Genomic DNA, 25566 nt, shown 5'->3' with positions numbered 1-25566 from the left:
TGCTTCAGTGTGCAGCCTTCCACGGTGGGGTCTGGCCGTAGGAAACACCGTTCCCCCATCCGCCTCGAGGCGGAAGGAAATCTGCCTGGTCGCTCCAGATATCTATCTATCCATATCTGTCCATCTAGATGTCTGGCTAGCCATCTATCCCTGTCTGGCCATCTAGATATCCATCTATCCACACCTATCCATATCTATCCATCTAGACAGGGATAACTCCGTATCTCCGAGATAAGGAGCTGTCTCAGAGTCACCGCATCGCCTGGTCGATGCAAGTGCAGCCACCTCGGTCTGCTGGTGAAGGGTGCCGGCCAAGTGGGTTTCCAGCCCAGCGCGGCTGCAAGCAGCTTTCTGGGGTAGAATCTCGCCGGGTTTGATGATGGAGCTGGACCCCCGCTCTCCCTGCGGTGGGAATGGTTGGTATCGCCCAGTCCATCACTGGGCAAGCTGGGGCCTGCCCTGTGCTTTAATGAATAGTCATGAGGGACAGAAGGGGTGGGCCCCGTTTTGTTGTTGGATGCAGCTAGTTGACAGAACTAAGGGAGATGAAAAAAGCAAAAAAGCCAACACACGGCGGCACACGGGTGGCCAGCGCAGCATCCCTGGCGCTGCCCGCCCCGGCCCTGCTCCCGCACTCCCTCATTCCACCCGCCTTCCTACCCCGGCCGTCCCCGCCGCCGCCCCGACCCCATGACTCCCGTGGCGGGACGCTTCCCAGCGCTCCGTGAATCCCGAGACAACTAAAATGCTGTACATTAGCGACCCGATGCAGCATTATACCACGGTAGGTGCTACTTGTTATTAATGGGGTTTGCCTCGCTGCTTTTATTTGAAATCATCTGCCGCCGCCGAGGCAGGAGCCGGGTGCGTGCTCCCGCCGCTGCCTGGGACGTGCCAGGGGCTTGTCACGGTGCAAGCCTTTCCCCATCCGATAAGCTGTGTCAGCGTGGGATGCTGCAGCCTTGGCGGCTCGGTCGGCATTCCTCTCCCGCTTTGCTGGATCCGGCGCGCGCGGAGCCCAAGATGCGATTTAAACCTTTGGTGCAAAGGGGTGCAGGCTCCCTCGCCCGCGTCCGTGCGGACGGGATGGGTGTTAGCTGGAGCATCCGTCCGAGGAACGCCCCGTGGTGCTGGGTACCACCGGCACCAGTTTGTCGTCCACTGGGGACCTCCTCAGCCGAGCTCACGGCAGGCACCCGCGGCCCCAGGCAGGCTTTCCTTCCCCGGTTTAAAGTCTCTGGGAGGGTAGAGCAGATGAAACGGTGCCTGCGCTGCAGGCGATACATTTCCAGCCCCGACCTCAAGCGCTGCGGTTGATTTCATAGTCAAAAGTGTTTTGTGTCTGCTCTCTGGCAAAAGTTAGATACAGGCATCGACGCTGTTAGAGAGAGATAGAAAGGTGCGGTGCTGCGCTTCCCGACCAGAAATTACTTCAGTCCTCTTTTTTGTCTTAGATGTGTTGGTACAAAGCATGTATGTACCGGGTTCGTTTTGTACTCTAGTGCTGTTACTTGGGAGGTCGTTGCTGCGGTCGTGTGAATATTTATCTCTGCGTGTGGATAAACGTGTGTGTGTGTACGTATATATTTACAGACACACAGACACAAGGGCTGTGTTGGGTTTGTTGACATGCACATATACACACAAACACTCAAGCCTTCGATTTGTCTTTTAAGGGAATGTTTCCAAAATTTAGTCAGTTTTAAAAAACACGTTGGTCATTTGTCCCCCTGCACCTGACTTTGGGTATCTCTGCCAGCGGATTTGCAAAGCCCCGGTCCTCGGGGCGCTGCCTGTTGCTTTGTGCTGGCAGGGGATGCTGGCTCAGGGTGGCCAGCCCGGCTTGCAGACGTGATGCTCTGGGTCTCGTATCTCCCTCATGTGCAAAGAGGTCACTGTTTTTCCCAAGGGAAGGCTCCCTCCCGTGTGGAGGTCAGGATGCTCTTCTCAGTAGATCGGTCCCGATTTACCCACTCATTAAGCTTTACAGCCGCAGGCTTCAGCTGCTCCCGAGCGGCTCCCGAGCAGCAGGGAGGCGAAAGGCTTCCCGGTTACTTCCCATATTTCCCATTTCGGCAGGAGATGAGCCACCGCGGCAGCACACGCGCCGTGCTCTGCCGGGCGCTGCGGCCGTAGCCTGATTTTCCCGAGTACACACATCCGTGTGCAAGGGTAGTGCTGGAATCGCCTTGTTTGCTCATCAAGCACGAAGCACTTATGCGCCATTCATCCCTAAAAAAGGCACGTGGCTGGGCCCTTCCGTTGTCCCGGGAGAACAAACCAGCTCAGTTGTGATTCTCCCGGATTATTTGGCCCGGGCATCAGCCCTGACAAGCAGCAATCCCTTTTCCCCTTGCTGCTCTCCTCCTGGTCGATGCCTGAGCTTTGCTTTTCAAGGGTGACTTGTGCTGCACGCCTGCCAGCCGGTGTCACCTGCCACCAGCTTCCCGGCTGGAGGGCAAGGGCTTTCCACGCGCATTTTTAAGGCCTGTTTTGCTGAAGTTTCTTGTAACTTTTTCTCCGGGTGAAGCCGGAGATTGTGGAAGGCTTGGATGGGGGTGCTTGGTCCTTGGCAGGGCTATTTATAGAGCGGCGAGAAGGAATAGAGGGGTTTACGCACATATTTTAGGGGAGAAAATGGCTGTATGTGTAAAAGCAAGCCAGATCTTGTTCAGCATTCCTCCAGTTAGTCACAGGCTCCAACGACCTTGCGAGAGATGCAGACAACAGGAGAACTTCCCTGGAGAAGGGTGATTGCCTTTAAACCATTATACATCGTAGACGTTTGGGTGAGGTTGGGATCCCAAGTTAAAACACGTCTCTTGATTCCTAAGCTGTGAGCCTTGCAGCCCTTCGGAGGCGAAGGCAGATGGCTGAGCCGGCTGGGCTGAGGGACGGTGACGGCCGCCTCCCAGTAGCTCCCAGTTTCCCAGAGCTGCCCCAGCTGGTGCTGGTGGCTGCAGCGACAGTCCCTGCTGGGAGGCGGGGGAGAGCTGGAGCTGGGCGAAGGGGGGAGCGCAGGCGGGTGATGCGGGACGCAGGGTGATGCGGGGAGTCGGGACGACGAGCGGCGATGCAACGGCCGCTGTGCACGGTCACCGGCGGAGCCCAGGCAGCCGCCGCTGGCAGCACCCACCTCTGGGACGTGCTGCTGGCTTGCAAATGCCGGGGGAGCAACCCTTGAGCATCTCGGGAACTGCAGATGTCTGGGGGAAAAACATCCCGCTTGCTCTGAGAAACAGTTACATTTGGGATCTATTTTTTTAAACGCCAGTTTATTTCTCTACCAGAGAAAAAATGATTTTGGGGGGCCTGATTTGCAGACAAAACATTAAGGCCGCTTTAGCCTGTGGCTTTTGAGAACATCGCTTTGCTCAGGCTATGCCTGCAGGTAAAAGAGCTGCCAGCTCGTACTGCAAGTATCTGACAGTAATTGTTCAGAAGAGGAATAAGAAAAAAAACCTGTAAAAAGTCAGGATTTGGTCCAGCGTGTCTGGAGTAAGAGCCGGTACGTGCATAAATAGGTACGTTTGCTCTGTGACCTTACTGCAGGGTGCCGCATCACAGCTACGCGCTTTGCAGGTTTGAGGTTTTCCCCAAATTAGACCTGCATCAGCGAAAGCCGCTGAAAGCAAACATCCCGGCTAGGAAACGAATTACACAAACCACCATTCAGAGCGGGCTCTTCTTCGAGAAACGCTTCCAGAAGCGGCGTGCGCGTGTACGTTCGCGACGAGCAAATGCAGGCGGGAGATGCCCGGAAAACAGGTCGGACGTTGAGTGATGCAGCGGCGATGGGAGCGATGCCCTTCGTCAGAGGGCTGGCGGTCGGTCGCCTCGTGCTGGTGCTGCGTGCCAGGGCAGCTTCCCCGAGCCTCGATGCTCTGGCCGCTGGAAAGGCCACCGTCGAGCAGAGCCCTGTGCGCGGGACGGGGCCGTCGCTCCCCGTCCTGTCAGCGGGACTTCTCCCACTCCTGAGCAAACCCCGGAAAATCCCTGCCCGGTTTCCCGCTGGCAAAAGCGTGGCTTTGCATAGGCAGGTGCGCTAGAAATCCAGGGATCTCGGCACCTCGCTGCCTCCGGGGAGGATGGAGCGGATAGAAGGGGGTGATTTCAGCCTACTGGGTTTATCCCTTGCACAAGTGGTGACCTGTTCAAAAACCCGAGCGACCCAAACCAGCTCTTTTGGCTGGCTTTCCCGCACGCTGGCCCTTTAAGGAAGCTGTAACAGGACACCTGGAGCCCTGAAGAAGTGTGGCTGGGCTTTCCATGTCTCTAAACTGGCTGGTGTTTTCTTTTTTCCCTCCTCCCCTTTTCCCTTCCTCCAGTCCCAGTTCAATTTGCTGAACAACAGCATGGATCAGAGCATCGGCAGCAGAGCAGCCTCCACCAGCCCCTACAGCTCCGAGCACACCTCCAATGTCCCAACGCATTCGCCCTACTCGCAGCCCAGCTCTACCTTCGACGCCATGTCCCCAGCTCCCGTCATCCCCTCCAACACTGACTACCCCGGTCCCCACCACTTTGAGGTGACCTTCCAGCAATCCAGCACCGCCAAGTCAGCCACCTGGACAGTAAGTTGCATGTCTTCTTGCCTTCGCTAGACAGATGCTTGCTACTGCCGACAGTGTTTTCGGCTGGCTGGCCGCAAACCCCCGAGCGTCTCGGTGGTGCTTTGCAGCGGGACGCAGAGGGCACGCTCACGCCGGGTGGCTGCAGGACACAGCCACGACCCGACGGGGACTTTGCCTGCACAGGTGGCCCCGGAAAGCAAAGCGTGCAGGAAACATCAGTGCTTGCTTTTCAGGGATTTTCTCCAAAAGGGCCGTTAAGCACAGCGGTTTGAATGTAGCTTCTTTTGCAGCGATTCCCTAAACTGCGGGTAAAGGTCCCTGAAAATCACAAAGCTGGAGAAACGTCCTGGGGAAGTACCTCCCTTGTTCTCGTGGTGCTTCCCTATGCGTTTGCCAGTGACTGCTGTCAGAGGTGAGGCAGTGGACGAGATGGACTTTTGCTCGCATCTGCTGGGGCCATTCTCGGCTTCACTGTAAATTCTTGCTTGTCATTTACAGTCCTTTTTCATCTCGTATCAGAAAAGTGACTTCACCCCTAGAAGTCACGGCAAAATAACAGAGTCGGTGTTTAATCGCGGCGGGACGGCTGCACGGCATCGTGCCGTCCGCGGTGTGGGCGCAGCAGCCTGCTCCTGGGGAGCGGGGATGCAGGTTTGCTCCGCTGCCGGTCTGACCGCATGCCTGCAGCCCGGCAGAGGAGTCCTCTGCAGATCAGGAACCGGGCAGAGTGTACAAGGGCTGCTTTGCTTTTTGTGGCAAAAGGTCCTCAGTTCACACCCCGGCTCCTGGCTTAGCGTAGCACTGTCCCTATTTTTAAGAAAAAACTGCACTTGCAGCCGGTATCGGAGGCATTTCTGTGGCAGATGCCTCCCTGAGTGCCCGGGAGAGCCGCTCACCACCGGCACGCTTCAGGCAGGCAGGCTTTCTCCTCCGGGAAATGTTAGCAGAGCAGAAAGGCTGGGACGAGACAACTGACACAAAGAGGGAGCGACGGGGTTTCCTCCGGGGCTGCGGTTTGACATTATCATGAAATGGGCAGAGCAGACCAGGAGCGATGTATCAGCCCGAGGTGCGATAATGACTTTTATTTTTGGAGGCTGATGTGTTTAATTGCCAAGACAGCCCTTCCCACGGTAGACAGAAAGCATCCTCGGATGCTTCCGTGCAGGCAGACCCCGGACCGTGGCCGGCCGGTGCTGGTCCGCTCGCTGCTGCTGCTGGTGCGGCACAGCGGGCTGCTCCTGGCGTGTCGTGGTGAGAGGGCGCGGGAGGGGACCGGCTACGGCAACTGCCGCAGCGCTGGCAGCGAGCTGGCGTTTGAATGCAGCCAAATTCACGGCTGGGGCAGCCAAGCGGCTTCCCTGTGCCCCGTCACCGGAGCTTCACGGCTTCACTGCCGAGTCGCACAGACCAGGGGCTTGGCACCAGCCCCGCGATTAAATACAACTTGCCCTTGTAGGAGCAGTTAAGCCTTCACTCTTTTCCACTGTCTTTCCTTGCAAGATGTTGCTAAAGGATGCATTTCATTAGGTGTTGAATAAACTGAAGGTCCTCGGGGTAGGATGTGACTCCAGCCCACTCCTGTCTCCATTGGGGGACAGCTCACATCACTTAAAAGTAAAGCTGCACAGGACGTGCACAGGGAAAGGAGGCATTCCCGTGCCACAAAAGCATCCAAACGAAACCGAACTCACACCCATGCAGGGTGTCTTGTCCCAGCTGTCCCGGCATGGAGAGCTGGGAAGGATCTGATGCTCGCTCGCCACTGTCCCCAGCTAGCGGTGCCCCGGGGATGGCTTTGGGATGGAGGGGACACAGCCGCCGGCGGGGCCGGGCTGGGTGCTGCAGGACACCCTCGGACAGCGCTGTGGGCAGGGTGTATTCATGCACGTCCAAAGACGGAGAGAGCATCTACTAAAGATACGCTCAGTGCTCGCTTTAATTAGCAGTAAGGAAATACCCTTCCCTCGTCCCAGACGATGCACGTTGCAGCTGCCGGGAGTAAATCGAAAAAGCCGCTAAGGTCTTTTTGGCCAGTTGTCCCCAGCAGAGCAGAGGGAGCAGCAAGAGGCTCCCGGAGGTGGTCCCACGTGGCCAGGGAGCCCATCACAGCCCCCTTCCCTCACTGGAGCCATCCCAGCCACCTGGGATCTTTCCACAACTCTAACAAAAAGGAGCCCAGACTGTCTCAGCATCACCCCGTGCTGACCGTGCTCCCGTAGCTGTCGTGTCCTACTGGGAGCTACGCTAATCAGGACAGGACTGCTTTTTGTCTCAAGCCTTTGTGTTAAGGTCTCCCTTGTACGTCGGAGCAGCCGGTGCCACATCGATGCTGTGACAGCCCTCCTAGCCTCGGGAGAGCAGCTTGGACTGAAGAGATGCCCGGCGAGCGTGCCACAGAGGATGCGCCCGCCAGCCAGGGCCAGGAGCTGAGGCTGCCGGGCATGTGGCTGCAAGGGGGGGGCTGCTGGCAAGCGGTCCAGAGCGGAGGAGTTAAATGCCTGAACTGGCTTTAATACTTGGCAAGGCAGTCAGCGAGATGCGCGGACCTCTGACCCGTGATGCTGGGGTGATCGTGCATCCCCCAGAAGCAGGCTGGCTGCAGGGCTAGCGCCGACCGGCCCACATTTCACCGCGATGAAGCCGAGCCTGGCAGAGAACAGAAGGGGGTCAGCAGCGTCTTGCACCCCAGAGAGCGCAGGGCATGTTTCGTTTGAAATAGTCATTTCCACAGGACCACCGACGTGGGTGCAGACTGTCCGGCTCGCCAAGGTTGCCACGCGAAGAACGGTCCCGCTGCGGCGACAGCCACATTCCCTCCATGTCCTCCCAGCTGATGGCTGTCGCAGCCACGCAGCTGCACATTTTGTGCTGGAAGACGAAGCTGCTGCCTTCCTCCCACTCGCCTGGAGCTCTGCATTGCCACTGCCGCGCTTGAAAGTCTGTCCTGGTTAAACGGGGAAAGGAATTCAGCAAAAAACCACAGGCTGTATGTTGCCAGTCAGTCAGTATACAAATAATGATGTATGTACACAGCGCGGTTCTCTACATAAGCGGTGAAAGCGTTTGTAGTGGCATACAAGGCTGGGAAAGCTGTTAGGAAATGCAGGCACTTGGGAGGGAAAGTTAGATGTAGAGTCAGTAGGGCTGGGGACAGTGACATCTGACCGCTCGGCGATGGTCCAGCCAAGGGGAGCTGAATTAACTGTCTCGATGCGCTAAAGGACATACACGGTTTGATTCAGCACTTTGAAAGAAACAGGACTGCCTATTTCATCCGTAGCTAGGAAGCCTGGTGGCTTTTGAATACTTTAAGATTAACTGCACCAAACAATTGACAGCGGGACCGTTGCAAGCGTTGACCACAAATTTGGCGGAGCCGCCTTGCCAGGCAGCGTTTCGGAGCGGCGGGGAGCCCTCTGCCCCGGGGGGACGGCTCTGCCAGACCGGCAGCAACCTGGGGTCGCATCACGGAGCACCCGGCCAAGGAGGAACTGACAGCTGGCATCCCGGCAGCACCAAACCAGATAGTTCGATGCGGGTCGTCTTGTCAAACGATTTGGCGTAGTCTTCCGATGCAATCATAAGCTTTGGTTGATGGAAGTGTGTGGCCCAGTAGACTCCTAGTTTTGAAGGGTTTTGACTGAGTCCCTCTGGCTATTCCTCCGGGAGAGGTGGTGGTATCCATTCTCCCGTGCTTAGGAAAGGAAGCTCCTAAGGGGCCTGGGGCTCATGGCACAGGACCGTTTGGAGATGAGCGGTCTGCATGGTGGGCTGGCTGGCTCTACAGGGGCTGGGCAGGCGAGCATCACCCGGGCAGGGGCAGCGAGGTATCACCGAGCCCACTGCCCTCGTGCGCACATGCAGTTCTCGTGTCCACGCTTCAAACCCTCCCTTGGCAAACTAGAGAAGGTTTGGGAGGGAGAGCCAAAGAAGGTGAAAGACGTAGAACAGATGCCTTGTAGGGTGATACCAGAGAAACGTTCTGCAATGAAAGGTCTCCACGAGAAGAGTAAGGGTGGCTTGATGGTTGCTGATAGCAGACAGCTCTTTAATCTAATAGAGAAAGACATAATGAGATCCAGTGCTTGGAAGCTGAAGCCAGGCAAATTCAGACTAGAAACAAGGTGGAAATTTTTTAACAGTGAGGATAATTAACTGTAGGAACAATTTACCAAGGAATGCATTGGATTCTCCAACTCCTGAAGTATTCAAATGAAGAGTCTGCATATCTTTCAAAAGATAAGCTGTACTTCAAGCAGACACCGTTGGCTCAATGCAGAACGAGTAGGCAGGGGGTCTTAGGCCAGCAGTGTAGGGAACCCAACCAGAGGATCATCATCATCTGTTCCCTCTAGCTGTAAAATGCTGGATTTCTAAATTTAGGAAATGGGTGAATGGAGAAGTGGTGAGGACGTGGGACGTGGGTTTGGCGCTCGCGTTACCAGAACCAGGTCTGTCCCTGCAGAGGGATGCCGGGCAGCGGGCGGGTGACGTTGGATGTCCTGACCCGGGCTGGGCTCTGAGCACCGCACGTCGCCACAAACTCCGAAGCGCAGCGGCTGCGCTGGTCTGTGCTGCGGGAAGCCCTCCAGGCTGCTGCCGCCTCCCTTTCCATTTTTAATGGCCTTCTTATCAGCAGAGAGCAATGGCCAGATGCTGAAAATAAGGTTTTCCCTGTAGGTTCAAAGCCCCCCTCTGGTAGGCTGCTTCGACGGGGCTGGGAGGAGGACCGGGAGCTGCGGCGCTGCAAGATGGGGCATGTCGGCAGCCTGCCTGTTTGTTGGAAGCTATCAGGACTCTCGGTTCCCCGGAGCTGCCCATACACGCTAGAGCCGTGAGCCGATCTCGGCTGTTTTCTCACAGGCAGCCCCTCGCCACGCCGGCCAGCTGGTAACTGATGGATAATTAGTATTTTTCTCAAGTCGGGTTTGCGGCGCATCGGTGCTCCCTCCCCTCTAAAACGCTACCACGTGTGCCAGAGCCAGCAGAAGCGTTAATAGGGTCTTTGGCCTCCCACGGCCCGGTTGCAAAAGGACGTGGGGGCTCGAGCCCCCCCCGGTGTGGGGCAGCTGCCCGGGCTCGTGCGGAGCCCCTGGAGCTGGGGGGGAGATGGGCAAACCCCCGACCTAAGCAGGCGGGGGGTCCCCTAACCTGGGCACGGGCACAGGGGGGGTCGGGGTCACATCCAGGGTCTTGTGTCCTGCTTTGGGGAGCAAACAGCCTGAGATGGAAAGGCTGGAGAGTTTCAAAGCCGAGGTGAGATGCTCCTGCTGCAGTGGATGGCTGTCCAGCAGTTCACCCACAGCAAACCGGTCTGCGCTCCAGCGCTCGGCCAGTGGGACGCTGCCGTGCTGAACTGGTTCCAGTCGCTCTGTAGATCTTGCAGCTGGAGCGTGGGCACTGGGGGAGCTGAAACGGTTTGTCTGATGCTAACTGAATGAGGAGGATGGAAATAATTGCTGTGGCAGGAGGTAGGTTCTCCCTTGCTGGTGGCTCTCTGAAGCTTGTTGGGGTAGAGGCGGTTGTAAAGAGGAGGGAAAAACCTTCTGGAGCATCTATAGAAAACAAGCCCCCTCTTACACTCTCCCTGGCACCTTACCATATTTTAGGGAGGTACCTGTCCAACAGCAGCAGCCTGCAGCTGAGCAGGGGCAGGCACGGCTCGGTACACTCTACCTCTGAGCCACAAACATCTTTGTTTTTATCCAAGTAGCTGGGCAGAAGAGCGTGGATATTTTGGCATGCCAAAAGTAGGAAAGCAGCCTCAGCATCAGCCCGCTCCAAAGCCCATTGAAGCTGGCCCACCGGAGGCTTTCCACCAGCTTTCACAGGGCGTGGATGAGGCTCCAGGAGCTCCAGACACAATGGAATTAAGAAAAAAGGCAAAGGAATTCGGTGTGCGATGTTCCAACACGATCCCACTATCAGCTCCACTATCTCGAACGTGTATGGTATGCACAGGTCAAGAGAACGACTTACTGGCAACTGCTGCTCCAGCGGGAAGGCAACGCTCTCCTGCAGGGACTGCTGCGGAGGTGGGAGAGGACGCGCCGGGGAAACGAGGTTGCTCTGGCCAGCTCCTCTACGCTGGGATCTGAAACACACAGGGGAGGTGGGGACTGAGGGACCCGCTGGAGGAACGGAGATAATAAATAGGCTGCAGAAAGAAACGCACGTCCGTGCTCTGGCCCAGCAGTTGGCCTCGGGCAGCGGCTCCCGCAGAGCCCCGGGGGAGCGCGGCGGCTGCATCCCGGCGCGGCAGCCAGCAGCGCTCACCGCCCCGGCCAAGTCCTCTGCACCGCTGGCAGCAGAAGGTTTTACCACGCGGGGCCGCGTCCCGCGCCACGAGAAGCGTGGCTGAAAGCCTTCCTGGGAGCTCTGACCTCCGGCGCCTAAAGGAGAGGGGGAGAGAGATGCTGGGTGGGCCCTCGGTAAATAAACCACGTTCTCTGGCTGTGCCCACACCAGGCGGTGGCTGTAGGAAAGCAGGAGGAGCAGCTCGCTCCTGCTCGGCACAGCCTGCCAGGGATGCTGCGAGAGGCGGTGGTCTCCCCCGCCCCGAGTCCAGGTCTTGCTGCTCTGGTTTTTGCGTTTCGTTTCCAGCAGTGAATCCCAAGCCCAACTCAGCCTTTTCTTCCCTCCCCTCCCAGCTTGCTCCCTGTATCCAGTCTGGATAATGCAGCGTGAAATAACTGCCTCGCTGGATTTTTGGCTTCCTTTTCGGATGAGGGGGAACCCCAGCGCTGGCTTGGTCAGGGGACCCGAGCGTCCAGACACACAGAAGGAGTCAGACTTACTAGAAAAGATTAAAACAACCCCTGAGCGTGCCAGCGCCGGCTGGTTGAGCAGTGACTAAGAACGGCTGTGATCCTGGTTGGCAGTTATTTTAAGGATGTGCACACCGGGGAAGGAAGGGAGAGGACTCCTTTGGGGGTGAACCAAGGGGTTTTAATCAGCAGCAGCGGCACGATAATGAAGGTAGAAGAACGCAGGCTGGAGCCGACGCAGCCTCCCCATGCTGGTCTGCTGCCCCGAGGCATCGCCGGCGGTCCAGCGCTCACGGGAGCGGGGCTGGGGGGACCTGCGGGTGACGGGGGTCCCCTGCAGATGCTGATGGCCAGGGGGGGAGCAGAGGGGCTCTACCAGGTGCCTTGAGAACCCCCCATCCTGGGCACGGCCAGCGGTGGCCCCGGCCATCGCCCCGATGCCTTGCCACCGTGGTGCAGGGCCGGCGGACACGGGGAGGCAGATGTTGGGGCATCCCGTCCGGCCATCCCCGGGCAGCGTCTCTGCTGCCCAGCCCACCCGTGTGCCTCGGGCACCGGTGGACGGTCTCCTCTCGAGCATCGGTGACGCGCTGGACATATTTGAACCCAGCTCATAGTACAACAAAGTAGCTTTGGGCGGAATTTCCAGCGCGGTGAGAAGTTATATAGGCTGGTGATTAAAAAACGGTTATTAAAAAAATTAGAAAGAAAAAATTAGCTCTGTAGTCGGCACGTCTTCCAGGATCTGTCGTAACAGATTCGTCCGAGCCGGTTAACGGTATTTGCGGTTTGCAAGATGCTACATGTCTGAGTAAGATGACAGACACATTATTATCACCTCTCCGCTGCGATCTGTCTGAACCTGTCCCAGGATGCAGCTCCGCAGCTGCTTGCTGGGGAGCGCAAGGAAATTAGCAGCCGGAGGCAGCACTTTTCTTCTCTCTCTCTTGCCAGGCTAGTGGCTTTATTGGGATCCATTGACTGCAGTCCTGGACACGTCTTGAGTAGAGCTAATGAGGAGACTGGAATGTAGAAGAGGAGGAGGAGGAGGAGGCGGCTGGTAGGGAGGAGGGGGGAGGATTTGTGGAAAAAGTAATTGTTGAGCAAATCATTTCCTTCAAGAGAGAAGGGAGGACTTGGCTGCAGCCCTCCCGAAGCAGGCAAGTCTAGACGCTTCAGTGTGAACAGTTGAAGATAAATAAGATTTTATCAGCTCCGAATCTGTTGGGACACATCCTCCTAGCGGTTCTGCTGCCCAGGGAGGGCTGGGGGGAGATGGACTTGGCCGGTAGGTCTTTCCACGCAGAAGCCTCAGGTTATTTTTTGTGCGAGGCTGTCGGCATCCATGGGGAAAAACACCTCTCCCCGCTCTCGCCTCCAGCGCAGGAGAAGTAACTTACGGGCCTGAGCAGTGTGGTGGCCTCTTCCAGACCGGGTCCTGGGTACTTGCTCAGGGTGAGCAGCGGCGGCTGCTGACACTTCATTTCAATGCTGCTTCGCAGCTGCAGCCCTATCAGTCGCCATGAATCGTTGTGGGGCGTTAGCTCCTTTGGATCTCGTGGCGTGTAAAACATTTCCTTGGATACAGCGGGCAGCAGTACCAGGACAACCTTGGCAAACCCCCGCCGGGGCCGACTGCACCACGGGGCTCTGCCGGGCTTCGTTCCCGTCACGTTCGGCGTCGGTGCAGCGTGGTCTCTGTCTCGCCCAAGAAGTAGCCGCGTTTCAAACACAGAGGTGAAAGAAACCCCATCTAAAGATGCTTTGGGGTACCAAGTCCCTAGGGAACCTGAGGTTAATGCTGACACACTGCTAGTGCTTAAATAATTTGGCTTTTCCAGTTATTCCTAGTGCTCTGCACTTGCGCTGCAGGACAGGTGACCGTAACAGGGGAGGGACAGCGATGGAGGTGCCATTATACTTTCAGCCCAGCAGATGAGGGCTGACATCAAAAGCTGCGTGACTACAGAAAAAATCGAGAGGAATATGGGTTCTGCGGGTTTACATAAGCTTCAGGTAGATTGCTCAGTGCTATTACCGCTGTTTGCTGTTTATACCGTACCAGCACCCACAAGCCACACTGACACGTGAACCTGTTGTGCTCTGCAAACGCGCAATAACAGACACACTCTGACATTCTCTGTGAACGGAGATGGCCTTAGTAATAACATAACTGGGGAGGCAGACACTAACGGTCCAAAGGGTAGAGCAGGACCCAAAAACAAAGGCAGGAGGTGCCCAGGGCAGAACGTACCTGAGGTCTTCTGTAGGCGTGAAAGAAATCTGGGGGCTGAGGTCTGGATGAGCTGACACACCAGCGCCAGGAAAGTGTTCGGGTGTCCTGAGATGCTGTTCCCGCGCCCGGGAGCAGCAGCGAGTTGGTGGCAGCGTGAGCGACGTGAGCTTTGGCTGTGACCCAGCTGCCACGCGTGGCCAGTTTTAAGAGGTCAGCTTGTCCAAATGCTGCGGATCGGGAAGGATACGAGCCAGCAGCCCGAGGTTCACCCCCAGTACAGGTGACAGAAATGGGGCCACGGCAGGGCCACAGCAAAAGAAGAGTACCAAGCCGTGGGGCGGCTGCGCTAACCTGTGCGATTAAGTACTGGCATTTTGAATGCCCGGGTTCCACTTTGCAACTGGCTTGTCTTGCACTTGAGGAAAGCACAGTGCCTTTGTGCTCTCTGTAAGCTGTGTGTGCACACTTCAGCTGTGCCTTGTTAAGTAAATCAGAGTATGCAGCACAGCCCTGCACAGGGCTGCACGTGTGGCAGGTTATTAGCAAATACAGAGAACCACATAGCAGCAGCAGCAGCTATTCTACTCGGCACTCTGCTTGGCACCCGAGCAAGATGTGCATTTTGCTGTCCCCTATGGAGACCGTACATCGCCGAGGGCTCTTCCTGGCTGAAAACATGGCTGGGGCTGTAGAGCCTCCTGGCATCCTAAAAACATAGTGCTCCTTCGCCCCGTGGCCGTGAACAGGCTGGGTCTGCGGGACCCAGCAGCGGCTGGCGATGAGGCTGCAGGACGGCCGTACGCTGCGAGGAGCTGGGAGCGCGGCCGCACAGGGTACAGCCCTGACTTTCTTGCCCAGAGTTATCAGCACGGAGTTCCTTAAAAGAATAGTTTGTTATTGTGGAAGGATCTTTGAAGGCAATCCTGGAGCTGTTAAGACACGATAAGGTTATCAGTGGAGGCATGCCTGTGCTGAGCGGCAGCCTTTCTCCCTGCGGGGCAATCGCTCTGCTATTTAAGAGAGATTTATCCATGTCATAACATGGTATAATGAGAGAATTTGTTACCAAAGAACTTGCCATATAATGCACCTCTGCTCTTCCAGAGCAGTTATATTTCCCAGGCATGTTGAGGACTGCCCGGGAATGTCTACATGAAAGGATCCTTTGACAGGAGTTGTCAGTATTTTAACACCTGGCAAGGAAGAGCCCCCCTCCAAATAACCCTTGTTTTGCCACGTTGTCTCCTCAAAACGAGGGCGTTAAACCCCCATCGCGCTGCGGGCGAGCAGGTTACGCGGGCCACGGCCGCACGAGAGCTTCCTCCTCCAGCCGGGCAGAGGGGAGTAAGTGCGTTCCAAGCGGAGCCTGTGCTTCCAGCTTAGGCACGATCCCTGCTGTGCAGGAGGTGCAGGATCGCACCCAGGAAGCTAACCTGGCCGTAGAGTCGAGGCACAGTCGGTGTCAGCAGGGACCAGTGCAAAACTGGGGGACCGCAGTGGAAGGTGGCGTTCCTGAGCATCCTCTCTCTCCGGGCAAGTCCGCATGCCTCCGATACTGCGAATTAATTCTTCTGCCAGATTCAGCTTCATGTTACACCTCCCAATCACACCCTCTAATGACCAAAGCATCTTCCTGCTCTCTCTAGCCCGAAGCCCCCGGGACGCATCCACTGCCAGCCCGCTGGCTTCCCTCTCCAGTACCTGCTGCCGGCCAAGCATCGGTCCAAGGCATCCTCACAACGCCAGAGCTGCTGCAGTTTGCTTTGGCAGAAGCCCCTCCCCTGTATATCTCCCCCGAACTTCCCTAGAAATACCACCTGAAAGTGGTTTGTCTCGTTTGCCCCTTTAGCAGTCCACAGGCTGGGGGGGGGTTCGCTCGCCTACGGAAAGGGCAGCGGGATGAGGAAGCACAGATCCCTTCTGCAAACCCGCCTGATGCGTGGGGTGCACCGGACCGGGCTGACGGCAGCGGGAGGACGAGGGCTGAGCCATCCCCGTCAGCCCCCTAAATGCCCTACCAGTCCTGCGCGAGCGGCTGGCTTGCTGCCCAGCCCTGCTGCCCGCCTGCTTCGGGAAGCCCTGGCTCAGAAACAGCCCCGCCACCGGGAAAGCGGAGCGGCGGCGGGAGCCTCGCTACCCTCAGCACACCTGTATTTGGATGGCTCAGGACAAGCTTTAACATCCCCACAAGTACCCTGCACGGTGGTATTGTTTTGGCATCAGGCGTGGCGTTGTGGGGATGAGATAAAATACTTTGAGCAAGAACATGCCCCGCCATGCAGGGACTGGCTCCTCTCTGTGCGGCAGGGGTGGGCTCTTGTATAGCAAACACATTCTTTGCGAGATGGAAAACAGCATGGCACTGCTGAGGTGGAAGGGAATTGCACATCCCCGCACCTGGGAGCCGAGACACGCGTTTACTGGAAGGCGAAGGACAGGCTCTGCCTTCCCCACCCCTCTTCTGGAAGCGGCGTGCAGCCTCCTCCAGCCCCTGCCTCGCTCCAGACGGTCGCTCGTGGTCGGGCCGGCCCCGGCCCCGGCGCTGGCTCCCGGCCCTGAGCAGAGATGCCCAGACGCCATGGCCGAGGGGCTCTGCCGCGCTGCGAGCAGGGCTGGCTCGCAGGCACGCCGCTTTCTCCAGGCTGCCGTTGCCTTCCCGTTTTCAGGTGCCACCAGGAGCTTCCCCCGTGCTGAGCAGGTCCGCCGTCCTCGCGAGGGGATTTTTGCCTCTCGCTCCTAACCGAGCGAATCCCGTTGGGCCATCCCAGGGAGCGTTTTAGTGGTCTTGAGCCGTTTTCTATTAACAAGCGACTCCGGGAGCCGCCTCCAGCTGCTCACAGAGCATCCTCCTCCCGCGGCCAGCCTGGGCGAGCGGTCCCCGCAACGTCCCCTCTGTGAGCCACCGCTGTCACTGCGAGCAGCTGCAAAGGATCGAGTTGTGGTCAGGACAAACCCGCTCTGTGTCGCACGTGCTAGTCAGAATTAAACTCCGAGGTCTTGCATAATTAGCTGTGATTCCATCCACGACGTTAAGCACGATTTCCTTAGGCTGTGGTGCGTCAGTGCCCTCCGTGCTCCCAGCCCTCGGCTCGGCCGGGAGCTGCGTGCGATAACAGGTACAGGATGGTAACGCTTCCCAAATGGGCCGAGTGATGTATAAGTGAGGGTTTACGCTGATTTTCAGCAAGATTTCCTCTAAGTCACCATGTAGCGGGTGCTCCTGCTTTGCCAGAGCACTTAGGCTAGCTGGGAAACCCTTTCTACAGCGCCCAGCCCTGGACCCAGTAGGTGGTTGTATCTGGTTTATGTGGAAAGCGGATACGAGGTAGCGTGGGCAAATTTGGTCATATTTAAATATTTCCAGGGGAAAAACAAATACCGAGCCTAGAGAATAAACAGTTATCGCAAAGACAGGCTGCATTTCCTCCGGTCGCCGTCCCCTGCAACGCACTGGGAATGTGCGATAGCAGTTCGCAACGCCGCGATCCGTCACGGAGCAGCCGCGGAGCCCGGGCGCCGCTGGAGCGATTCGCTCTGCCGGTACACGGAGCCGCTTTGCGCTGGCATAGTCCCTCCAGGGCGGCTGCGACACGATAGGCGGTAATCGGTTTTATAACGAGCCATTATTTTAATTCGCTGCTTTACTGCCGCGTTCGCCTTTCGCTTGGAGCGGTGAGAAAGCAGCAGGCGGGTGGACGAGAGGAGCCGAGGGAACAGAAACGCTTGTTTCGGCGCAGGCGGGAGCGTCGGCCCGGGCAGGGAAGGGAACGCTGCTTTTACACCGCAGCAGCGGAGGAAGCCGAGGGCAAGCAGGGGAGCATCCGCCGCCCCATCGGGCCCAGTGACGTTCACCCGCTGGGCGTCTCTTCTTTTCCAGTACTCCCCCCTGCTGAAGAAACTCTACTGTCAGATCGCAAAAACATGTCCCATCCAGATCAAGGTGTCCACCCCCCCACCACCGGGCACCATCATCCGGGCCATGCCCGTCTACAAGAAGGCAGAGCACGTCACCGAAGTGGTGAAACGCTGCCCCAACCACGAGCTCGGCCGTGACTTCAACGACGGTGAGTGCTGCTCTCCAGCCCCGCGCGCGGGACGAGCATCCCGGACGGCCCCGTCCTCTAACGCGGCGGTTTTGCCTCGCAGGCCAGTCGGCCCCAGCCAGCCACCTCATCCGGGTGGAAGGCAACAACCTGTCCCAGTACGTGGACGACCCCGTGACGGGAAGGCAGAGCGTGATGGTGCCCTACGAGCCCCCGCAGGTACCCGGCTGTTCCCGGGGCTGGTGGTGGTGGGGGGGGGCAGGACCAGCCCCTGCCTCTAGCCGGGTTTCCGCTGGTGCTGAGGGTGAACCCGCTGGTGCTGAGGGCTGCTTGGTAGGAAACAAAGGGCAGGAGCATCCCGCTCGCCCTGGCACATCTAAGGCCACCCCCTGCTCGCTCCCCGCACCGGTGGCGGCTGCGTTCCAGCACGTGCGGCTCCCAGCCCTGTGAAGCATCCCAGAGCATCCCGTTCCTGGGAAGCGGGGTGCAAAGGGAGATCCCCTCCGGTCCTGCCCTGGGGTTCCCCCGCAGTCCTCGTGCAGACCCCTCTTCCCGGCTGGGATCGTCCCCACGCCACCCTTCACTGGTGCTCCCCTGCTCGCCCTGCCAAGGCGCCAGCCCAGCCTGCCTCCCCTCCTCTTCACTCCCCAGGGGGGCCCAGCCTGCCTTCACCCCCCCCCCCCCGCCGTGACTCCCCGCTCAGCGCCTGCTCTCCCCTCCCGGGCAGGTGGGGACCGAGTTCACCACCATCCTGTACAACTTCATGTGCAACAGCAGCTGCGTGGGAGGAATGAACAGGAGGCCCATCCTCATCATCATCACCCTGGAGACGAGAGAGTGAGTGGCTGTGGGAGCAGGGACGGGCATCGCTCCCCTGCAGGGAGCTCCCCCCAGGGGAAGGGGACATGGCAGCCCCCCGCAGCCCTAGCCCACGGCACGGGAAAGGCTCTTTTCTGCCGGCTAGGAAAAGAGCCGGCACGGAGGGACCGGGGATCCAGCCCAGCGTCGGCTTTGCCCCCTGCAGCTGGAGCCTTCCTCTGCCCCAGGAGCTCCTCTTCCCCCCGGGGAGACCGCTGCCGAGGGGCTCCCTGCACTCAGTACCTTGGGGGCTCGATTGCTTCCCGAGCAATCCATGCGTATGGAGGGACGGGAAGGCACTCGGCTGGTCTGGTTTCTGCGCTGGACCGAGCCGCGATGCACTTCCCAAGCAGAAATAGGGTCACCGATTTCTCTCTCCTCCCAGCGGCCAAGTCCTGGGAAGGAGATCGTTCGAGGGACGGATCTGTGCCTGTCCCGGCAGAGACCGCAAAGCTGATGAAGACCATTACCGAGAGCAACAAGCCCTGAACGAGAGTGCGGCTAAAAACGGCAACGCCAACAAACGCAGTGAGTCCCCTTGCCGGGAGAGGGAGGGGGGCTCAGGGCACTGCTCCGCCACAGCCGCAGGCTCCCGGCTAGCACCTGCCCCCCCCTTGCCGCTCAAAGCCGTGCAGATGCTTCTGCCTCAGCCCCTTTGCCATCGCACCCGAAATCACTGCGCTCCAGAAGGTCGGGCTCAAATCCCCATCCAGGCGTGATGCTTTGACTAAATCTAAAGTCTCACAAACAGGACCCGCTCCTTTTCCCGCCAGAGTGCAAAGCTGTTTGAGCAGGCTTTCGTGTCCAGATATATTTACTCTTTGTTGTTATTACCAATAAAGGGACATCACCAATGCCAGAACCCAGGGGAACAGCTAGCATCCTGCCTGGCTTGAGCTTAAATCCTGCAAGGAGCCAAGGTGCTCCCAGCTGTGTCCTGCCCTCCCGAGGACAGCACGCTGACCCTCTTCCTCTCTCTCTCCTTTCCAGCATTCAAGCAGAGCCCCCAGGGCATCCCAGCACTGGGGACCGGCATTAAGAAACGGAGGCACGGGGAAGAGGAGATGTATTACGTGCCTGTAAGTGTTGGTGAGCTGCACTGGTTGAGAGCTGGGCTCGGGACAGCGGTGGCATCGTCCCCTCTGCGAGAAACGCTTTGGGGAGGCGATGGTGGGCAGGACGGGGCCGCACGGTCTGCTGCAGGGCGGCGGGCACGGGGGCTGAGCAGAGACCTCGAGAACAGGAGCAAAAGCATCTGTGGATGCACGTGTCCAAGGCAGCCCTGGCCACAGGGACACCGCACCTTGCGTGGCTGGGTGGAAAAAAAGGGGCCACGAGGAAGGTGGCCAGGTGGGACGGGAACGAAGCGAAGCCCTGGGCTTCTTGTTCCCTTCCTCCAGGTGCGAGGCCGGGAGAACTTCGAGATCCTGATGAAGATAAAGGAGAGCCTGGAGCTGGTGGAGCTGGTCCCGCAGCAGCTGGTTGACTCCTACCGGCAGCAGCAGCAGCAGCTCCTGCAGAGGCAGTAAGTACCACCGCAGCCCCCCAAAAGCCGGCAGCAGGGAGAGGCTGGAGAGCCCTCGAGCAGCCCCCGTCTGGGGCTGGCCCGCTGGCTCACAGCACGTCTGCCGAATGCCTGGTATGTGGCAAGGGCTGCAACCGCTACAGAGCCGCAACGGGTGCACAGCGGCTTCTCCGTGCCGCAGCCCGCATCGGTGCGGCTGCCCGAAGCCTCCGCAGGGAAGTCCGGTCGGCCGGAGGGGAACATCTCCATCCCACCCGCTGCAGGCTGACCGGCCGCTTGGTTTCCCCGAGCAGGAGTCAGCTACAGACGCCTTCCTCCTACGGTCCCGTCCTTTCACCCATGAACAAAGTTCACGGCGGAGGACTCAACAAGCTACCCTCCGTCAACCAGCTGGTAGGGCAGCCAGCGCAGCACAGCTCCGGCTCCGCGCCCAGCCTGGGGCCGATGGGTAAGGTCCTCGCCTCGCCGGGTGCCGAGCGCCGGCAGCCGCGGGCGGGCGGCAGCCGGTGCCGGCAGGGGCTCTCCCTGCCCGTCAGACCGTGGGCTCCCCGCCGAGGGAGCGGGTGGTTTTATCGGGGTCGGGGTGACGTCTAATGGATCTGTTTGTTGCCTTGGCATGGCCGCCGCCTAGGACCCGGAATGCTAAACAGTCACCCCATGCAACCCAACGGAGAAATGAATGGGGGCCACTCATCCAGTCCATGGTCTCCGGATCACACTGCACCCCCCCTCCACCCTACAACCCCGATCCCAGCCTTGTCAGGTAGGGAAGGCGTCCGATGCCCTGTCTGTCTTGTCCTCTGACGTTTCTTGCTGTTGTCCCTCACTCTAACCTTCAGATCTGTCTAGCAACTGGTCAACTGGCCACTGGCCCCAACTGAGAAATCACTGCTCACGAAATCACATAGGCCACTCCTCCCATCTCAGAACCTGAAGCCCAGCTACCCACCAGTTAGAAGCCTCTATTGCCCTCGTATACCTCTACCTGGGTAATCCATCCCTGCCTAATTAGCAGTTAAATGCATCCCAGCGAGAGTCTTTTCCTGCATGTCAAACCGGCACGTAGCTTTGTGAACTGCCCCCTTGCCCTTCCTCGCCAGCAATGCCCGGAAACGGGTCCACGTGGCTTATTTCCATCAGGAACGCATTAACAGGTCTGCAGCCACTTCTTAACGTTTCAGTCTTCAAAAAGACCGCAGGCGTTTCGACAGAGACCCTACCGACGTCAGGGAGGCTGTACGCGCAGCCTCGCTAAAGGTGCATAGCTGCAGCCCAGCGCGATGTGCAAAATACCCCCGCACCACCAGCCTGCACGTTGCGGAGACCGCTGCCCAGACCAAGGCATGCCCCCCATCTCCCTCCCCCGGCAGCTCGAGCTCCCATGGGTTATTCCCAGAAAGTTACTGAGCTGAAACCTGACGATCAGGAGAAAAAAAAAAAACAAAACCCATAGTCTTAGGAACGAACGTAGTCCCAAAGTGCTTCACTTTGGCGTTAGTGGCAACGGCGGTCACGCTCGGGAGGGCAACAGCCACAGGCAGAAAGGCTGACGGAGCAGTCGGAGCCCCCCAGCACGAGCTCTCGCCCACCCTCGTGCCTGCCACGGTCCTCTGGGCTGCGGGAGCTTTGCCGAGGCCGGAGGCAGCAGGAGCCCCCACCGCAGCCTTTTCGGTGGCCTGAAACATGGTTTGCCGCTACAGCGATGCTTGCGAGCACAGCTTTTATTCGTGAGAAGTTAATGGCACTGTATTTTCCAAATTTTTTCTGCAGTTTTTTAACAGGATTGGGGTGTCCAAACTGCATCGACTATTTCACCTCACAAGGGTTACAGAATATTTACCACCTGCAGAACCTATCCATAGAGGTAAATGCTTTGGGAAGATCTGTTCTTACCACTTGTTTCTGTCAGCTGTTGATCTGAAAAGCAAGGACAAAACCGTTTTAAAAGGAAAGGGAAAACTGTGCACCCACCTGTCACACAGAATATATGCTCCCCAGGATTTATGCCTTCCATTTACGCATCCTGTCTGGTCCTTCGGATTTAGCCGTAGCTCAGTCATCGGTAGCAACCACAATAGCCTCAGTTTGTTCTTCCAGACTGTCGGAAACAAAAAAGCTAAAAAGATCCCCAGAGCAGGCCGCAGGTAGATTTTCCACCTAGCAAACACAGAAAAAACGGCTGAGGTGCTCAGCAAAGTAACCCAAAACCCACAGAGCCAGCGGGAACACCTCCACCGCGGTTCAGCGAGTTTTAAACCTGATCTTATGTCTTCCCCTGTTAATCTTTAAGACAAAAGAGGCTGAAACACAGGAGTCAAGCCCAGGGCATTTGTATTAAGGGAACCCTGGCACGAAACAGCCCAGGTCAGGCAAAAGCTGGCCTGGAAGACAGTGGAGGGGATGCTGGAAGTACCTGAGCTTGCACGGAGCGTCGGCCCTCTGCTGCTGCCGTTCTCGGTTAAAGCGCAGTCTCTTGGTGACGATAGCGAGGGTGGCACCGAAGCAGGGGCTTCCCCAGCCCGTCAGGGTAACGAGAAAAAGGGAGACAAAAAAAAAAAAAATCCTAAACCCTTTGAGCCATAGGAAGCCCTGTAAATCCCAGAGTTGGTGTTTTGGCCGAGACAAAGCTCCCGCCCCGATCCCCTTTTGCCCCCAGGCAGTTTGTAGTAGCCGTCGTCCACCCGGCAGCTACGACAAAACGCGCGACCACGCTTTGGTGACGCAGCTGTTGGAGACAGGATGATTTTTCATTGGTAGCTGGGGCCAGTTGCGTAACCTTAGCCTGGTTTTGGACCGTTTTTCTGAACTAACTCCGTGGCCGTCTGTAAGCTGTCAAAGGAAACGTTCGGTATGGCCAAAACTCATATCAGATCGCTGAGCTGTGTGTCCGAGTCGGCATTTGTAATTACTAATTGCATACTCGCTGTCTTCTCTAGTTAACACTCACGTGAGTCTCTGTGTTTGGCATTAACGTGGCCCTCTGGCAGCTCTCCGCTACGACGGTGTTCCTTCTGGTGCAGCCCCCCCCAGCCCTGAGGTTTTCGACCTCGTTTGGCTTTACCACCACAGCCCATAGCGTCGTAACAGCCTGCTATCGCCCGTGTCGGCGCGTTAGCACATGATGCTGGTCCCCAGGGGCAGATGCTGCTCCAGCCTCCTGGGCCAGGACCGGAGGAGAAGCCAGCCTGGCTGACGGCTCCTCTCCCAGGTGGACAGACAGCAGGACGCTTCGCACGCTGCCCCTGTGACCCAAAGGGACCCAAAGGTCCCTTCCCTCCCAGTTTCACATCGGTTTGATGTGAACTACCCCCCCCCCCAGAAAAGAAAAAAAAAAAAAATTTTTTTCAAACCTGCAAAGCTGTGTTTGAGTAACTGGTCAACTGGCCGTTGGTTACGAATGAGAAATCGCCCGTGGGGGATGCACCCGTGGGCTTGGCGTCGTGACCCTGGGGAGGTCCAGCCCTGCCACCGCTGGGTGCTCGGGCATCGTGCCCGCGTGCCCCCCCGCAAAGCCCGGGGCTCGCTCCCACCGGTACAGTCGCGTCTCCGCCGGCTATGCCTCAGCGGTGTTGTTCTTCCAGGATCTCGGAGCACTGAAAATCCCGGAGCAGTACAGGATGATCATCTGGAGAGGTTTGCAGGAGCTCAAACAGAGCCACGACTACGGGGCGCAGCAGCTCATCCGCTCCAGCAGCAACGCTTCCACCATCTCCATCGGCAGCTCGGGCGAGCTGCAGCGGCAGCGCGTGATGGAGGCCGTGCACTTTCGCGTGCGCCACACCATCACCATCCCCAACCGCGGCGGGGCCGACGAGTGGGCAGACTTTGGGTTCGACCTCCCGGACTGCAAATCTCGCAAACAGTCCATAAAGGAAGAATTCACGGAGGGAGAGATCAACTGAGGGTCTCCAAGAAGGCCGCAGCAAGAGACCTGGGGGGGGGGGGCAAATGAAACCCCCGCCCCCCGTGACAAATATTTGCAGCCTTGGGTGTCTGGAAAAGTGTAATTTTGTTGTCCAGAGGGGACCTGCCAGCCGTGCGTGAATGCACGGCCCCGAGGCGCGTGGGAAGCTCCTGCTCCGGAGAGGAAACCGCGGTGGCTTCGGCAGAGGGGAAGAGGAGGGCGGCTGAGGCAGCTCGCCGAACGGAGCGCAGATTTTCTGCCTGCCCGCGGCAGGGGAGGCACCTGCCGGTGCTTTACGCCGTTTCTTGTTTTACTGGAGGATCCCCGCATCCGACAGATGCGGCGTAAAGATGGCACATTTTTCTCTTGGCGAGACCAGCCTTCATTACTAGCTTCCCTATCCCCATATTCTCCGTGGAGTCCAAGCCCGACAGGTCTTTATCGTTGTAAAAAGGACTTAGCCCTTACCTGTTCCAGTTTCTGTACAGATACCTGCCTGTGACTGATGCAAAACAACACAATCCGCTTTCCTGACGGACTGCCAAAAAGTACCCCTGTCCTCCAGTTCTTTGTAGAGCAGGAAAGAACCTGTTTGTCAGTTCCCTATGTGTTCATGTACTTAAATATTTGTGTATATAAACAGAAGCAAATGTATATACAGTATACTCATTGTGCTGTAAGGAGAAAAAAAGATTTATTTTCATGTAAGCTATAAAAATTGATACTTACGCCTGAGACACTATAGTGTCAAGTAAATTAATTTCACGTTCTAGCACGTAAACATGCAGAAAATCATGTCTCCAGCCTCACCTATTCAAAACTCAGCTTTTTTTCTCCTCTGAATATCTTTCACACAGTTGCAGAGGAGGGGGCAAGCCAGTGAATTCTCCTGGGAAGTCAGAGGTCTGGATAATCCCTCCCTGCTCCATCAGGGGAGTTTTGCAGACAGGTTAGACCCAGCGAGCAGGAACGTGGGCGGCGTAAATTTGGTCCGACTTTGGAGCAAGGAGATGGACTAGGTGACCACATGAGGTCTTTCCAGTTTTGTTTTCTGTTTCTGGTCCTTTTTTCCAGGCTTAATTTGTCTGTTGCTTCAGGCTGAAAAAAAACCTCAGCAGAAAGCAAGGACGCAAACAGGCGTGTTCCCTCCCTCCGTCCCTCCCCTACTAACGACTACACGTTTTGAAAGGTGACATCCCACAACAGGTCTCGGAGAGGCACGGCACAGAGGCTGCCGCTGTATGGAAGGACGGAGGGTGGGAGGGCAGGGAGCTGCTTCATCTGCCCCCTCAACCTTGGGGTGCTCGAGATTTTGGGCAGCCCGAGGGATCCACGCAGAAACGACGCTGCCTGGCACGTTCCCGCTGCTGCGTCTCCTCCCCGCGTTGCCTCTGCGATGGAGACCTCCAGACGGACGGAGCTAGGAGACCCTTCGCAAATCCCTGGACCCTCTGGCCAGTAGAGCAAAAGAAGAAAGAGCTTGAGTCCTACCTACGACGTTCAGGGCTCGCCTCGGAGCTGCGCCTTCTCCTCCTTGCAGGCCAGGGTCTGTCCCCACTCGAAGGGAGGATCACGGGGAAAACGAGTGTGAACCCTGTACGTGCCGTACCAGCAGCCCCGGGGCCCAGGTCCTCCCTCCGCCGCCTCTGTCTTGGT

General features: G+C 57.7%; 1 protein-coding gene across 1 annotated transcript in view; it reads left to right on the top strand.

The window, feature by feature from the left end:
- The window catches only part of TP73 (tumor protein p73), a 28315-nt gene extending 3232 nt beyond the window's left edge, over positions 1–25083 (top strand). The window contains 12 exon segments of the mRNA XM_052792472.1: positions 4329–4574; positions 17458–17644; positions 17727–17842; positions 18351–18460; positions 18867–19009; positions 19472–19560; positions 19882–20006; positions 20300–20454; positions 20638–20697; positions 20700–20769; positions 21777–21870; positions 23588–25083. Coding sequence (XP_052648432.1) covers positions 4329–4574; positions 17458–17644; positions 17727–17842; positions 18351–18460; positions 18867–19009; positions 19472–19560; positions 19882–20006; positions 20300–20454; positions 20638–20697; positions 20700–20769; positions 21777–21870; positions 23588–23908 — 1716 coding nt within the window. The 3' untranslated portion in view covers positions 23909–25083.
- Positions 25084–25566: the final 483 nt, after the last annotated feature.

The sequence above is a fragment of the Harpia harpyja genome, chromosome 7, assembly GCF_026419915.1.
Source record: "Harpia harpyja isolate bHarHar1 chromosome 7, bHarHar1 primary haplotype, whole genome shotgun sequence".
Taxonomy (NCBI): Eukaryota; Metazoa; Chordata; class Aves; order Accipitriformes; family Accipitridae; genus Harpia; species Harpia harpyja.
This window is presented reverse-complemented; position numbering and strand designations above follow the sequence as displayed.